Source organism: Rhinopithecus roxellana, chromosome 8 (genome assembly GCF_007565055.1).
Source record: "Rhinopithecus roxellana isolate Shanxi Qingling chromosome 8, ASM756505v1, whole genome shotgun sequence".
Classification (NCBI taxonomy): domain Eukaryota; kingdom Metazoa; phylum Chordata; class Mammalia; order Primates; family Cercopithecidae; genus Rhinopithecus; species Rhinopithecus roxellana.
Window position 1 is genome coordinate 101,153,962 of NC_044556.1, and position 16,028 is coordinate 101,169,989.

General features: G+C 39.8%; 1 protein-coding gene across 3 annotated transcripts in view; it reads left to right on the forward strand.

Moving 5' to 3' along the window:
- MTR (5-methyltetrahydrofolate-homocysteine methyltransferase) overlaps positions 1-16,028 on the forward strand; it is a 108,815-nt gene that overhangs the window by 42,552 nt on the left and 50,235 nt on the right. For all 3 annotated transcript variants that reach the window (XM_010384679.2, XM_010384681.2, XM_010384680.2), the window contains 2 exons: positions 2,951-3,136; positions 14,916-15,095. In XM_010384679.2, the coding sequence (XP_010382981.2) occupies positions 2,951-3,136; positions 14,916-15,095 (366 nt within the window). The remainder of the gene's footprint in view (positions 1-2,950; positions 3,137-14,915; positions 15,096-16,028) is intronic.

The window sequence follows — 16,028 nt, forward strand, 5'->3', positions numbered from 1 at the left end:
TCACTCATTTAACTGTGCCAGTTGTCCCATTAATCTGTGAACTCAAGAACTGGTTTTCTGAGCACAGTCGTTTCTGATTGTCAGCTCTCTCAGATAATGATAACCTTTCCATAGAAAGCAGATTTTGGAGACAGCTGTGGCTTCAGCCGGGCTGTTTCCAAGGCTTCTGGGATTGTTCCTGAGAATCGAGTCTCCTCAGATGTCTGGACAGAACAACAACCCACTTTCCCTGTCTGTGAAGGAAAATCATTGGCTCTATTTCTGCCACAGGCAAGGGAACTCAGTGATTTCTTTCTTATAACAGAAAGGAGAGAACTTTCAGGCTTATCAGACTAAGACAAAAATACAAAACAAAATTAAATCAAGAGGTTATGTCAGCTTTTACATTTGTTCTGTAAAAGGTGAAAGTTGATTTTTGTGTCAGTCTTCCAAACATTTTTTTTTTTTTTTTGAGGCGGAGTCTCGCTCTGTCGCCCGGACTGCAGTGCAGTGGCCAGATCTCAGCTCACTGCAAGCTCCGCCTCCCGGGTTTACGCCATTCTCCTGCCTCAGCCTCCCGAGTAGCTGGGACTACAGGCGCCCGCCACCTCGCCCGGCTAGTTTTTGTATTTTTAGTAGAGACGGGGTTTCACCGTGTTAGCCAGGATGGTCTCGATCTCCTGACCTCGTGATCCGCCCGTCTCGGCCTCCCAAAGTGCTGGGATTACAGGCTTGAGCCACCGCGCCCGGCCCCAAACATTTTTAAATGAGTTCTAAAATTTTAAAAATCTTACCTCATTTTTCTGCCATTAAGCTTGTTATGAGGAGTGATTTTTTTTTTCCCCTCCTGAGGCAGGGTTTTTGCTCTGTGGCCCAAGCTGGAGTGCAGTGGTGCAATCATAGCTCACTGCAACCTCAGACTCCTCCCACTTCAGTCTCCTGAGTAGCTAGGACCACAGGAACGCATCATTTAAAAAATAGTTTTGGTAGAGAGGGCAGGTCTTGCTGTGCTACCCAGTCTGATTTTGAACTCATAGGTTCAAGCAGTCCTCCTGCCTTGGCCTCCCAAAGTGGTAGGATTACAGTTGTGAGCCACTGTGCCTGGCAGGAAGTGATTTTTGAAGTTCTTTTTTAAAGAAAGTTCCTAGTGCTTTAAGAGTTGCATTTTTCAGGTTGAGCTGTTGGTTTTTTATTAGGCTTCAGCAGATTTAAGTTGGAAGTCTGTGGTAAGTACTGAATTACATTTGCCCGTCTTTCATTTGTGTCTTAAAACTCTTTACTAAAAAGTCTCATCATTCCTCTGGGAATAAATATTTTGAGAATTTAAGGTACAAAGAAGCAAGACAACTTGTTCAAAGTTAGTTAGAATCAGAGGTGTAGCCAATTGTTTATCAGCTTAGTATTGGGAAGAGGGTAGACTCGCCTTGTAAGGCCCAATCAAGTCAATGGACTATTGACCCTACTTTCTTTTCTCATCTCTAAAATGGGATCATCAACCCCCCCTTTGTGAATTGTAAAGATGCAAGTGCTTTATCAACTGTGAAGGACCCCATGTAACTCAATAAATTATTAGTGTTCTGATTGCCACAACAATTTCTTATCTTTCTTGGTTTTGCCCTACTACCACAATTTATTGGAGGCCAAATTTTGACCCATGGGGTAAAGCATAAAAACATTTTACCAGCACCTTTTCACCAGTAGGGTTGGGACACCAAACTATCAGCAAGCAAATACGAGCTGATACACTGGCCTGGTATTGTCGTTGCATTTGACCCTTTTCTTAGCAAACCTGTCATTACTAGCATGCTAAGAAGAAGCAAAATTGGTGGAGTGCCTGTTCTTTTTTGCTCTTGTTTGATGGCGTGGCTTGGGAAATTGCTGACTACTCATTTTTCAGTCCTCAGTTGAAATGTTTCCTGCCCCGGGAAGCTTTCCCTGGATTTTCCCGCCCCATTCTCCATGCTTCCTAGATTGGGTTTGGTGCATGCTTCCATGGCAGTCTGTGCTTCTCCTATGCTTTTAGCTTTTACCACACTTTATGTCATTACTTAATTATTTATCTTTCTAAGCTCAGTGGAGCCAGGGACCTGGCTTTCTTACTGTTTTCCCTGTATGGGCCTAATATGGTAGTCATTTAATTATTTATTGAATGGCTTAATTGAATAATGTGGCCTATGCTGGGAGCTGTGGTGTGCACGTGTAGTTTCAGCTACTCGGGAGGCTGAGTGGGGAGGATGCCTGGAGCCCAGGAGTTCAAGACCAGCCAAGGCGACATAGTAAGACCTTGTCTCTAAAAATGAAAAATTATGCAGCCTAGATTAGTTGCCTCATTTCATTTCTTTTTATCAATCTAATTCTTCAAGCCCTTCCTTTCACCTTTCCTGAAACAGAAGTATGAATTAAAAGGAACCTATTCTCAACTGTGCATTTCAGTCTTGTCCTTTATTTTAATTATATGCATTTGTTGATAATTAGATCTGTTTTTCCTTTCTAATATTAAAAGGCTTTCTTTTTTTTTTTTCAGTAGAGAACTTGATTTTCTAAAGGGAAGGTTGAATTTGAATAACTTGGCTAGAGGGCTGTTCCCAAAGGACACAAGGCTAAACATGAATCCCTGAGTCAGATCAGGGATGACTAAATCCTATTTGAGGTGTTTGCCTCGGGGCCTAGGCACTTGAAAGTGTACTGCACTGAAGCTGGTGAACTGATCCCACTGATTTCATTCTGATGTTCAGCTGTGATCTTTCAGCTGTAAATCCCTGGCCCATGCATGGAGTATCCTGTAATACTGAAATTACTGCAAGTATTTTGGGCTTAAAGAATAAGTGTATTAAAATTCTGTCTCTGACGTACTACTATTATTTGTTTATTGTTTTGCTAAAGAAGAAACAGGGAATACTTTAGAGCCTTTGAAAAGTAATTTGTAGTGACTTGCGGCCTCTCTGTGATTTTCTTGCCTTTATGATCTCAGGTACCTTTGTGCATCGACTCCTCCAATTTTGCTGTGATTGAAGCTGGGTTAAAGTGCTGCCAAGGGAAGTGCATTGTCAATAGTGTTAGTCTGAAGGAAGGAGAGGATGACTTCTTGGAGAAGGCCAGGAAGATTAAAAAGTTTGGAGCTGCTATGGTGGTCATGGCTTTTGATGAAGAAGGACAGGTGAGTGATTTCTTTTGGCCTAATCCATTGTGTTACCCAGGTTAGAATGCAAGTCTGAAACAGCTACATATATACGTACACATATACATATATCTTTCTGTATACATTCATATACATATGTGTACACGTATCTATATACAGTCATACATCATGCATTACTTAACAATGGAGATATGGTCTGAGAAATACATCATTAGGTGATTTTGTCATTGTGCCAACATCCTAGAGTGTATTTACACCAACCTAGATGGGATAGCCTACTACACACGTAAGCTAGATGGTATAGTGTATTATTCCTATGTCATAAGCTAATGTAGCATGTTACCGTACTGAATACTGTAGGCAACTGTAACAAAGTGATATGTATTTGTGTATCTAAACATATCGAAACATAGAAAATTTACGGTAAAAATATAGTATTATAAGCTTAGGGAACCATTGTTGTTTATATGATCCATCATTGATTTAATGTCCTTATGTGGTCAATGATGGTATATGAAAATCTGATATATAGTAAAGTGTTTGTATTCATGAAGAAAGGTTGAAGTATTCAGGAAATGCTATTGGGACGACTGGCTATGCATTTGGAAGAAAATAAAGTTAGATTCCCATTTCTAACCATATACTAAAATAAAGTTAGCTATTTGCAACATGAATAATAGTAGTGGGTGAATATCCCTAATATGCAAAGAGTTTCTGTAAGTCAGAAAGCAAAACACCCCAGTCAACCCAATAGGAAAATGGACAAAGGAAATGAGTAACAATCTATATAAAAATAAATAACAAATAGCCAATAAACTTACGAGAAGATACTAACTTTTGTAAGCATTAAAGAAATAAAAAATAAAGAAATAATGAGATTAGTTTCCTTTACCAAATAGAAGGAAAAATTAGAAGATTGATAAATGGCAGCCTTCATAATACCTCTGCCATAGAATCAGGGTGGGGCACATGGGAAGCTTCAGATATAATTATAGTTCAACTGTGTGATACACTGATTATTGTTACGTGTTATACTTCACATAACTTTTTATGAATATTTTGGTACCTATTTAAAACCACTAAAAAATCTATTTCTTATGATTAAGCCCTTCCTGGGAATCTAGTAATAAGGTTGAGTATATAAGGATATATGTTCACATTTATTGTAGCATTGTGGTAGCAATAAGCTAAGAACACTAAATGTCAGTTACTAGGGGAATGCTTAAACCTTGGTCCTTACTACGTAGAATACTGTGCAGCAGTTAAAAAGAATCAGGAGATGGAACCATGTCTTCAATATATTGAAAAATGAAAAAAATGAGTGACATGATCCCAATTTTACTTAATATAAAAGTACTTACATTTACATATGTGTGTCTGTATAAGCAGAGAAAAGAATTTGATGGTTGTCAACTGGGGTAGCAGGGATGGTCTGAGATGGAGATGGTCTCAAATGGGGACATACTGACAGTGAACAAGTAGTGGGATTATATGTACTTTTTCTTTCCTTTCTGTCTTTCTTTTGTATTTTTGAAATAAAATTGTTTTTAAATGTATTTTTTTGTATGAGAGATACTTTTTCTTTCATTGTGAAAAAAAATCATCCAGAAGAGTGCAAAAGAGAATTTTGATCATTAACATATATTGAACCTTAATTCACACCAAGCAAGTACACAACACACATTAAATCAGTTCTTCCTCCAAGCATATAAACCGTGGGTATGTATTCTTGTTATTTTTGAATGTCATGTGAGGAAACTAAAGCACAGAGATGTCCCAGGACTTGCAGTTGTCACACAGCTAACAGTGTGCAGTGCTGAGATTCAGGTCTAGGCGATCTGGTTTCATTCATCAGGGCCTGTGCTAAATGGTCGAGTGAAAAGGCTGTCAGGGAAGAGTTGGCCTGTTTAGAAGAGGTGGTCTTGTAAGACCTGTCTGAGGAGGGAACATTTGAAAACCGGAATAAAATGAGAGAGCAAGCCACGTGGCCATGTGGGGAAAGAGCAAAAGAGGTTTCAGCAAATGAAAAATTTTCTAAGATGAGATTATACCTGGTATTCTGTAACTCTTTTCCCCTACTCAACATAATGTTGGCATTTTCCCATCTTAGTGAATAGGGATTAAAAGTCCATGGTTTCTGGTTGCATTGCATTCTAGTATGTTTTACTTACTATCTATTATTGAATGAAATTGTCTTTCTAATTTTTTAGTAGCATGAACAGTTCAGTGACCAATGAATATCCTAATTCATGCAGCTATTTCCCCTTGGAAATGATTTTTCTTAGTGTCAGTTCATTGAAGTGGGATTGCTATGTCAGAGAGTGTGCGCATTTACTATTTTGAGGCACATTGTTAAAATTGTCAATCTGAAAAGTTGTTATCTTCCACTACAAGTTTAGTGTGGTGTGGGACCTTTTGATTATTGTATCTTCTGCAGATAGACAAATAATTCCGTAAACAAAAAGGAAAACAAAAGCCCTCAGCCTTCTAGATCCTGAGGCAACCACTTTCAACTTTTTAAGCTGATTCTTGTAGCATCTACCTCTTTATCTTCAAATTCCAGTTTTAGTTTTTATTTATTGACTTCTTAAACAATGATTAAAGATTTTTTAGCTTTTCACTGTCCTCTGCCCTGACTCTGTACAGCTTTACTTTTATCCTTCTCAATATAGTTCATTTTAGCTATAATCGTTTTCAGTGCTTACATTATTACACAGTGTAAAAGCTGAGCCATGCAATAGTATCCTATGATTGCTTGTCCTTTCTTACTCTTTGTTTTCTGTGAAGGTGACACTTACCTTTTTGTTTGTATTGTTTTCTGTGTATTTTGCCTTCAGATTGTACCCCAGTTGTGTAAACCTCCAATATCCAGTGTAGCCAGACACATTAAGAGGACTGTCATACTACTGTTTTGAAGAATTCTCCCGCCAAGTCTTCTGACATGACCCGGAACGGCTACTCAGTAGGCCAGCTGCACAGCTGTGACCTTCCTCCTGGGGTTCCATTTGCCTTTCTCTTAGGTTTTTGAGAACCCATAATTTCCTCATTCTTGGTTAACCTTTTTTTTTTGGCCATTTGGTAGAGTGCATTCTCTAGTAGCTTCTTGTGAAAGAAAACATAGCAGTAAATATTTTTGAAACCTTACGTGTCAGAAAATGGCCGTATTCTACTTTGACGCTTAACTGGCAGTTGTATGGGCATAGGAGTGCGATCTTGAAGTTGTTCTGTGTTTTTAAAGTACTGCTCCTTTGTCTTCTGGTTCCCACTGGTATTGGTAAGAAGTCCAGTGCTGTTCTAACTTTTGATTATTTTTGTGAAACTTGTTTTTCTATTCTCTGGACGCTTTGGGAATCTTTTGTGTCCTCTGTGTTCTGAATTCTTGCAATGATGAGCCATCCGTTATGCTGGCACTAAGTGGGCCTTTTCATTTGTGACAGTCACAGCTGCAGTGGTAGGAAGTGTCCTTGGATTGTTTTATTTTCTTTTTTGGTACATATATTATTGACATATTGAATGTTTTGGACAGGTTGCCTAATTTTCTTATATTTCTGTCCTATTTTGCAACTCTGGTGTTCTGCTCTGCATTGGGTGAGATTTTCATATCTACATTTATCCTCCAGACCCTCTATTTAGAGTTTTATTTCTTCTTTTTCCAGAAGCTCTTTTTTTGTTATCTGAATGTTCCTTTTAAACAATATATATAGTGGGCCGGGCGCGGTGGCTCACGCCTGTAATCTCAGCGCTTTGGGAGGCCGAGGCGGGCGAATCATGAGGTCGGGAGATCGAAACCATCCTGACTAACATGGTGAAACCCCGTCTCTACTAAAAATACAAAAAACTAGCTGGGCGTAATGGTGGGCGCCTGTAGTCCCAGCTACTTGGGAGGCTGAGGCAGGAGAATGGCTTGAACCTGGGAGGCGGAGCTTGCAGTGAGCTGAGATGGCACCACTGCACTCCAGCCTGGGTGACAGAGCGAGACTCCGTCTCAAAAAAAAAAAAAAAAAAATTTATATATATATATATTATATATATATATATATATATGGCAACTTGTTACTTTTTAATGAGGCAAATATCTTCAAATATATCCTGAGCACGTAGTATGTGCCAGACCCTATTCTAATCTCTGAGGAGACAGCAGAGAATACAGCCTAGTCCCTGTTCTTGTATGATTTATATTCTTAGGGACAAAGGGAATAACAAAATTTTTAAAAATGTATATATATATATATGAATGATTGGCCAGGTGCAGTGGCTCACACCTGTAATCCCAACACTTTGGGAGGCTGAGGCAGGTGGATCACCTGAATTTGGGAGTTCGAGACTAGCCTGGCCAACGTGGTGAAACCCCGTCTCTACTAAATACAAAAATTAGCCAGATGTGGTAATGCATGCCTGTAATCTTAGCTACTGGGGAGGCTGAGGCATGAGAATTGCTTGAACCCAGGAGACTGAGGTTACAGTGAGGTGAGATCACACCACCGCACTCCAGCCTGGGTGACAGAGTGAGATTGTCTCCAAAAAAAAAAAAAGTAATAATAATAAACGTGTATGTGTGTATACACACATTGAATGGTATTGAATACGGTGAAGGGAAATGAAGAGGATTTGATCCCCCCTCAGCGTGGAGATGGGGGAATGTTATTTTATGTAGGATAGTTTGGGAAGGCCTCATGGATGATGTGACATTTTAGCAGAAGCCTAGGTGAGCCATGTGAAAATGTGGGGGAAGAGGGTTCTTTGCAGAGGGAATCTTGAGGTAGATAGATGCTTGTCGTGTTTGAAAACCAACAGGGAAGCCAGAGTAGCTGGAGCAGAGGGGAGAGGAGGAGATTGGGAAGATACAAGGTTGGAAAGGTGGCAGGTCAAATCACATAGGGCCTTGGAGGCCTTTCTTCACACTTTTGGTTAACATTGTTACCCAGCGTGAGTGGGGACACCACGGAAAAGTTTTGAACAGAGGGGTAAATATGATCTGACTCATGTTTAAACCCTCTGGTTCTTTGTGGAGAATGGTCTGTTAGGGCCAAAGCAGAAATGTTAGAGTTTATTGCTTTCATTCAGATGAGATATGGTGATGGTGAGGGCCATGGTGAAAGCAAAAGAGGACGTTAAAAATCATCTGTTTCTACATATGTTTTTAACATAGAGCCAATAGGATTTGCATTCACATTGAGTATAGGTTGTGAAAGAAAGAGGAGTCAGGGATAATTTTAGAGTTTGTTGGCTTGGGCAATTGAAAGGAAGGAGCTACTGAGGTAAGAAAGACTTTGAGAAGCAGGTTTGGGCTGGGGTAAGGAGAAGTTTGGGTTTGGACATAGTATGTGGTGGGTATGTTGCGTGTGCAGTTGTGTAAATGAGTGGATTTCGTGGGCAAAGTCTGGCTTGAAGATAGGATTCCTTTATTTGGGAATTATTTATACATGCTATTTAAAGCAGTGAGACTGGCTGAGCTCACCAAAGGAATGACTGTAGAGAAGTCCTAGGACTAAGTGAGTCTTAGAGCCACAGTGCTTAGGGCACTGAGGAGAAGAGGAAACACCATCAGAAGGATATGAGAAGGAGCAGCCTACATGGTAGGAGGGGAGTCAGAAGAGAGAGTTCCCTTGGAAGCCAAGTGAAGAACAAGCGTCAAAGAAAAGGGCATGATCAGCTGTTTGAAGAGTTGTGGATAGACCAAGTGGGATGAGACCAAGTGGGATGAGACCAAGGGTTTACCGTTGGATTAGAAATGGGGTCATTTGTGATCTTGCTGTACTGTTTCCAAGGAGATGAAAGCTTTATTGGAGTGGATTTAGAGAGAATAGGAGAAGAATAGAAGCAGCAGTATAGGCAACTTTTTACAGTTCTGCCATAAAGGGGAGCAAAGAAATAGGGTGGAAACCAGGGGGGAAATACGAAGTTAAGAAAGGATGTGTGCGTGTGTGTGTGTGTGTAGATTCTGTGACAACATGTTTTTGTAAGCTGATGAGAATGATCTGGGAGAGAGAGGGAAGAATTGATGCAGGAGAGAAAGGAGGCATTTGCCAGAGCCATGACCTTGTGATTTGAGAGAGATGGCAATCACTGTGTGAGTGGAGGGGTGGCTTTAGATCAGTAGCTGGGCAGTTTGCTCAAAGTGCAAAAGAGAAGACAGAGTAAAGAGTGCAGATCTGCAGGCATGCTGGTTGATGTGCTGGCGGGAGTCTATAATTGCTTCTGTTTTCTCGGTGAAGTTGGAAGCAAGGTCAATTCAGAGTGAGAATGGAATGTTGCACCTTAGGGATCTGTGGTGCTTAACCAGGAGTGCAAAGCAGACTCACTCTGACAGGGAAGGGCAGTCACTGCTGGAGCTTTTGAAAAAACATACACACCCCTGGACTTCAGTCCTTGAGTTTTGACTCATTTGGTCTGGGATGAGGCCTGGCTTTAGACATTTTAAAGCCTTAGAGGTGATTCTCATGTATCTTTTGGTTGAAAACCACCAGCAGAAGTTATTTAATTTAGTCTTCAGAGTAACCACTGAGGTGGCTGCCATCCCATTTTACAGTGGACCAGTGTCATATCTAGAACATGGTGGAACCAAGTTTTTACCCTTGGTCTTCCTCATTTGAAGACTGGTGTATGTTTCCAAATCCTATGTTTACCCTTTGCTTTGTTTATTGGCACTGCTTAGTGCTTGGTCTTGTCTAAGGATAGGTTTTCCCAATTTAGACTTGACTGTGACCACAAATTAAAAAGCAAATGTAGGAAAACAAAATAACCTGCTAGTTATGAAAGATACACAAATTAGAGCAGCCTTAAGGTAATGTTTTATCCCTACTAAATTAGTAAAGTTAAAAATGGTCAAGGTCTATGTAGATGCAGCAGTGATAAAACTGAAGCCTCGTTTGTTGCAGAGTGTAGTATAAACTGGTACAGTCCTTTTGAAAGAGAATATAATACCTGTCAAGAGACAAAAAATTGTTTATACCCCTTGAGCTCATAATCTTATTTCTGGGCAATTATTCCAACAAAATAATTCAGCAGAGTAAGGCTACTATATATGCCAAAATTTTACACCAACATTATTGAAAATATAACAGCCCAAGTGCCCAATGAAGAGAAATAGATAACTTAGGTAACATAATTTTACTGGACTGTTGTCCAGAGTATTTAAATATTATACAGATTATGGAGTCGCATGTATGCTCACTGTCAAATTGTCATAAATATTGAAAATTATAAGAAGGAAAGCAAAAATCCTGTATACTTTCAAAGTTAAGAAGCCAGCAATACAGGTATTTTTTATATGAAGGCATGTTTTCTGTTGATTGCGTTCTCATAATGCTATTGGATGTAGCAATCAGTTAAGAACCGAGATTTGCTTTGCTTGGATTGACACCACTGATTATAGGGGAAAAACAACAACTCCCTCAAATGGGAAACTACTGTTGCGGCTAAGCAAGGCACACCAGTTTTGTTTCAATAGCTGGCTGCTGTGTTGGAGTCTTTGGTTAATGTCTGTGATCCATGTTGCAAACAAAACTGCAAGGTCAAGACCAGATATGACAGGAGGCTGGGCCTGAGCTTCTGAATTGAAAGGCAACAAGAAAGCATTTCTATATTTTTCATTGTTGCTGATAGTTTTGACCAGCTGTTATTCTTAGCTCTACATGACAAGATACAGGACACTTTTATTATTGAAATTTCTATGGGACAAGTATACTGACTCTAGATTTAGTTCTCTTTTTCTAAATGAAATGGTTTTTAATTTTTTCGTATAATCCATAGGTTCACAAAAATGACTTTTTTGTATGACAATTTTTGATAATGTGAAGTTTCTTAGAAATATAATTATCACATAATAACAGAATAGTCTATATTAGTTTTTGTTTGCACATGTGTAAACTATATAAAAGAATAATCAATATATGCAACACATTTTCCTGTTTTTTTATTTTCTTGTTTTAAAATGATTTGAAAATAAATTTCTAATTATGAGAACCATTGGATCTTGATTAATATCTAAATAATCCTAACCTAGAAAATAACAAGGAATTGGTATCTTGCCAATGTTTAGATTTGTCTCTGAGGAACGTGGAATGTCTTTCCAATTACTCATTCAGTGGAGTTATGTAATTATCCCTAAATAGGAAGTCTCTAGATCATTCCTATGTGTTTTGTTTGTTGTTTTTATTGTAATTGACATATTTTTTCTTGGGTAAATTTTTTCCCTTTGGTCGTGATTTTTAGATTTTTTCCCTTGGACACTTCCTTTTCTTCAGTGTTTCCCTTCCTAGTCGTCACTCTCTCTCTTGAAAGTCACAAATATCCATTTCTATCACTTCTGTTTTTTTTTTTTTTTTTTTTGAGATCAAGTCTTACTCTGTCGTCCAGGCTGAAGTGCAATAGCACGACCTCAGCTCTGCAACTTCCACTTCCTGGGTTCAAGCAATTCTCCTGGCTCAGCCTCCCAAGTAGCTAGGACTACAGGCATGTGCCACCGCAACTGGCTAATTTTTGTATTTTTAGTAGAGATAGTTTTTCACCATGTTGGCCAAGCTGTTCTCGAACTCCTGACCTCAGGTGATCCACCTGCCTCAGCCTGCCAAAGTGCTGGGATTACAGATGTGAGCCACTGCACTGGGCCGGACCACTTCTTTTTTTAACTACAGTCCCAGAATGGGCCTCTGCTTCCTCCAGGGTTCTCTTGCCCATCTTCAACTAGTTCAGTTGGATTTTAAAACTTTAACTCACCTCTGAAGTTAGCCCTGTTCCATCTCTGCTGCTTGTCAGACTACATTAAAGAATCTAGGTTCTTTAAAGAATCTACATTAAAGAATCTACACATTGTCCTTCTCTTCCTTACAGTATCTGCCTTGATGACTAAATCAAAAATTGTTTTATTGCATTACTCCCTGAATGTCTGGTATTTTAGCAAAATCTGAGCCATGAGCTTCTTAAGAACTAAAGCCTTGTACTCACTGGTCACAGTCTAACTTCTCTATGGCTTAAGAGTTTGATAAAGCTATAAATGGCATTTATTCCTTCCTTCTTGCTGCTTAGAGTCTCACTGAGTTTTTCTTCTACTCCAGCTGAGAAGGTGCCACATCTCACCTGTCAGTGGTTCTCACCTGGCTTTACATTAGCATCACTAAGGGGCTTTTACAAAACACTTGCTGAGGCCTCATCTCCAGATTCTGATTTAACTGGTTCAGGGTGAGGTGTTACTATTATAAAAAACGAGCAAACAGAAATCCCTCCAGGTTATTGTAATGTGCAGCAGGGTTGAAAGCCCTTCCTGATGGAGTAAAGCTCCTGTTCTGTTTGTTTACTGAACTTCTATTCTGGATCTGTGAAATCCACAAGCACGATTGAGGCTTTATTGGTGTGTCTGTCCCACAGCCCTGGTGAGGGGTAAGACAGAAGCCTGGTGAAACTAACATGATATGACCTGCTCCTGACAAAGGCCTGTACACCAATGCTGTGTTCACTCTGAGAGTCATTATTTAATCAAGTGACAGAGGTTGAGTGGCACTCAACCACTGTTGCACAGGGTTGTGCAACCCTGTGGCACAGATACTGTGCTAGACACCATGAGAACAATTTGACAAGGGCTTCATACTTATGGAGGTTAGAGTTGATGACTCTGTTTTGGTTCTAGAAATGAATTCCCATCCTGTGAGGATGCTCCTGCTTGTCCCACAAGCAAGGCTGTCTTTGGTACACAGCTGGGCCCTACACCCTTCTGTCCTATGGGTAACATACTGTTCACTTCAGCCTGCCCTGCTTGGCCAGATAATATTCATGGCTTAGGAGAGAAATGACCAGGACCTTGACTTCTTTATCTACCAACCAGACTAGGTTACTCAGTAATACTAGTGGCACTGGTCGTCCCTGTGCCTTCTCTCGTAGTGAGCTTAGCTCGGCTGTGAACCTAGAGCCTAGAACTCTGTTGGGCTGTCTGGTGAAGGGTGAGCTTTAAAAATTCAAGACTAAAGGCAGCCGCAAATGACCTGTTTCTGACCAGTTTTTTCTGACACACATCTCAGTCTCAACCTTAACCTTTTCACTCTAACTGAAGGCAGAGGAAGTAAACATTGAGAAAATTCCATTAAGGAAGACGAAAGCTCGCCATCTTCCCTAAAGCCTGGGTTCAGTGAGGCCACAAAGACTACTTCCTGTCTCCCTTTCCCTGGGCCGCTTTGTCTGCTGACTCCTAGAGACACTTCCCTCCCAAGTAGAGGTGAAATCTCACCCCAGCAGTTGCCCGGAACGATTAGAGAGACCAAAGAAAACAGTTGAAAAAGAATACCAAAGTAGTAAGTGATCAAAAGACTAGATCTAAGAGTGAGTTCTTTTCATAATTCCCCTACTCCTCTTTTCTGTTGTCTAGGGCCTCACTAGATGCATTTGACCTATGTCAGTGTCCCCACCCCCTCATCTCCACAGAAGTCTGCAATGCAGATTGCAGTAGGGTTGGCCATTTTTCAAGAATGTTTTTCACATTCGTTGAGAATTGACCTTCAGAATTGTGACTTATTTTTTCTTATCACTGTAGTGATAGCAAGTAATCATTTTTAAAGAGTAGATTTGATTTTTCATACAACCAGAAATCATTCAGGATGTAATTTGGTGAATACCCTGTGTTGAGGTTGTAAATTTGATCTGAAGACAGTTTCCATGACAAAGTTCAGAAATGCTTTGAGTAAAAGCAGCATTCATACATAATGTTGAGCATGTACGTTGACAGGCACTGCTCTGGGCACTGGGGATACAAGACTGGCATTCCAGCTAGGAGAGAGGAGTTTACCAATTAATAAGTAACAAAGCAGCCAAAAATACTAAAGATGTTGCTAAAATAACACAATTTCTGGAAAGAAATACTCTGAAGAAGAATGGAGGAGGTGGGGAAGGGTGGAAGTGGCTGGTTTAGGGAGGGTGATTTAAGGTAGGCTCTGAAAAGGGGGCCCTTGGGCAGAAGCCTGAGTCCTATGAAGCACAAAGCCATGTCACAGTATGTTCTGGGTAGTGGCAGCAATAAATGAAAGTTGCGGAGGGAGGAATAAGCTTGGCGGGTTTCAGAAACACCAAAGGAGCAATGTAGGGGTGCGGAGTAGAGGAGAGGGCACATGGTAGGAGATGAGATTGGAGATGTAGGCCAAGATTCTGAGGCTGATGGGAAGCAGCTGGGGGATGAGTCTTGCTGGAGTCAGTGTTTTGCCTTTTAGGGACATTATTTTGAAGGTAAAGACTAATTTGTGTTTATGACTTAAGACACATGTTAAGCCAGTGTTATAATGGGTGGAGGTGAGGAATAAAGGCATATCCTTGAATATACTTAGAGTGTTTTTGCAAAAAGATCTGAGAAAGCAGTGGCAGTGTGTCCTGGGTGATAGGTTGTGACACTACTGGCAGGTCGAGAGGAAGGGGCACTTACGTTAGTCTCTTCTTTAGTAATATTTGATTTTTTATCATATGCATGTATTTTTTAGAAGCTTTTTCATAATATACCGTATGTGTGTATATGTATAAGATTTGATTTTTGCAGAAAGTATAGCTGCTGTGTTTGTGAACACACAAAGCAATTTTTAAACCAACCTCTCCTCTGAGATAATTTGATAAGTGATCGGAAGCTGCTTGGCATTTAGATTTCTGTGAAATCCAAGCATTGACACTTGAGTGTTTTCAATGAGTGAAACGTGCTCTAATAGATCACACTTAATATTTTAATATTAATATTTTATTAAAATAAAATAACAGGTATTTAATATTAATATTTTAATAGATACTTAATTTTTCTATTTCAAACTACATCTTTTGCTCTTTTCCGCAGGCAACAGAAACGGACATGAAAATCAGAGTGTGCACCCGGGCCTACCATCTTCTTGTGAAAAAACTGGGCTTTAATCCAAATGACATCATTTTTGACCCTAATATCCTAACTATTGGGACTGGAATGGAAGAACACAACTTGTATGCCATTAATTTTATCCGTGCAACAAAAGTCATTAAAGTAAGTATAGACATTTTCTCTTCCAAGTCATGGCTCAAATTCGTCCCATGGGTCTAATGAATGGTTAGAGCTGACATACATTTATTGGCTGAAATGTTAACATTCTTGTTCTTAGTTAGTAAATTGTTTTTCTGAAATGTAGGAGACCTTTTTTTTTTTTTTTCTTTAGTGGAGTTTTTAACTTGTGTAGCCAACAGACTGGAGAATATAACAGAGCCTGATGAACTCACTTGAACCCAGGAGGGTGGAGGTTGTGGCGAGCTGGGCTCACACCACTGCACTCTAGCCTGGGCGACAGAGTGAGACCCTGTCTTGAACAAAACGAAACAAAACAAAACAAAAAGCCACAGAACCTGATAAATAATTACTTATGAAGCATATAAGAGCCTTCATTTAGGTCCCAAAATAGAGCATAGCCCGAGCACCCCCATCTGTGTCTCCTTTTGCAGTTACACCTCATTCTCAATTGTATAAAGTAGCTGTTGTCCTGAGTTTTATGATGCTACTCTGTTGCTTTTCTTCATAAATTTACTGCTTATACTGCAGATTTGATTTGCATCATCCATGGATTTGGTATTTGCAAATTCATATACTCACTGAAATGTATTCGTGACCCCAGAATCAATACTCACATCACTTCTGCAGTTATTTAGACATACCCATATGCAGAGTGGTGGGAAATTTGAGTGGCCCAACCCATATTGTTCCCAAAGAGGTCAAACATGGCAGTGACCTACTTTCTTATTTCAGCTCTCATCGTGTACACAGATGTCCTTTCTGCAGTCTAATGCCATATTTTTCACATTTTTATGCTTTTTGTTGGTGAGGTCACTTTTTAAAATGGCCCCATACTAGTGCTGTCTAGTGTTCCTAAGTACAAGAAGGCTGTGATGTGCCTTATGGAGGAAATATGTGTGTTAGACAAGCTTTGTT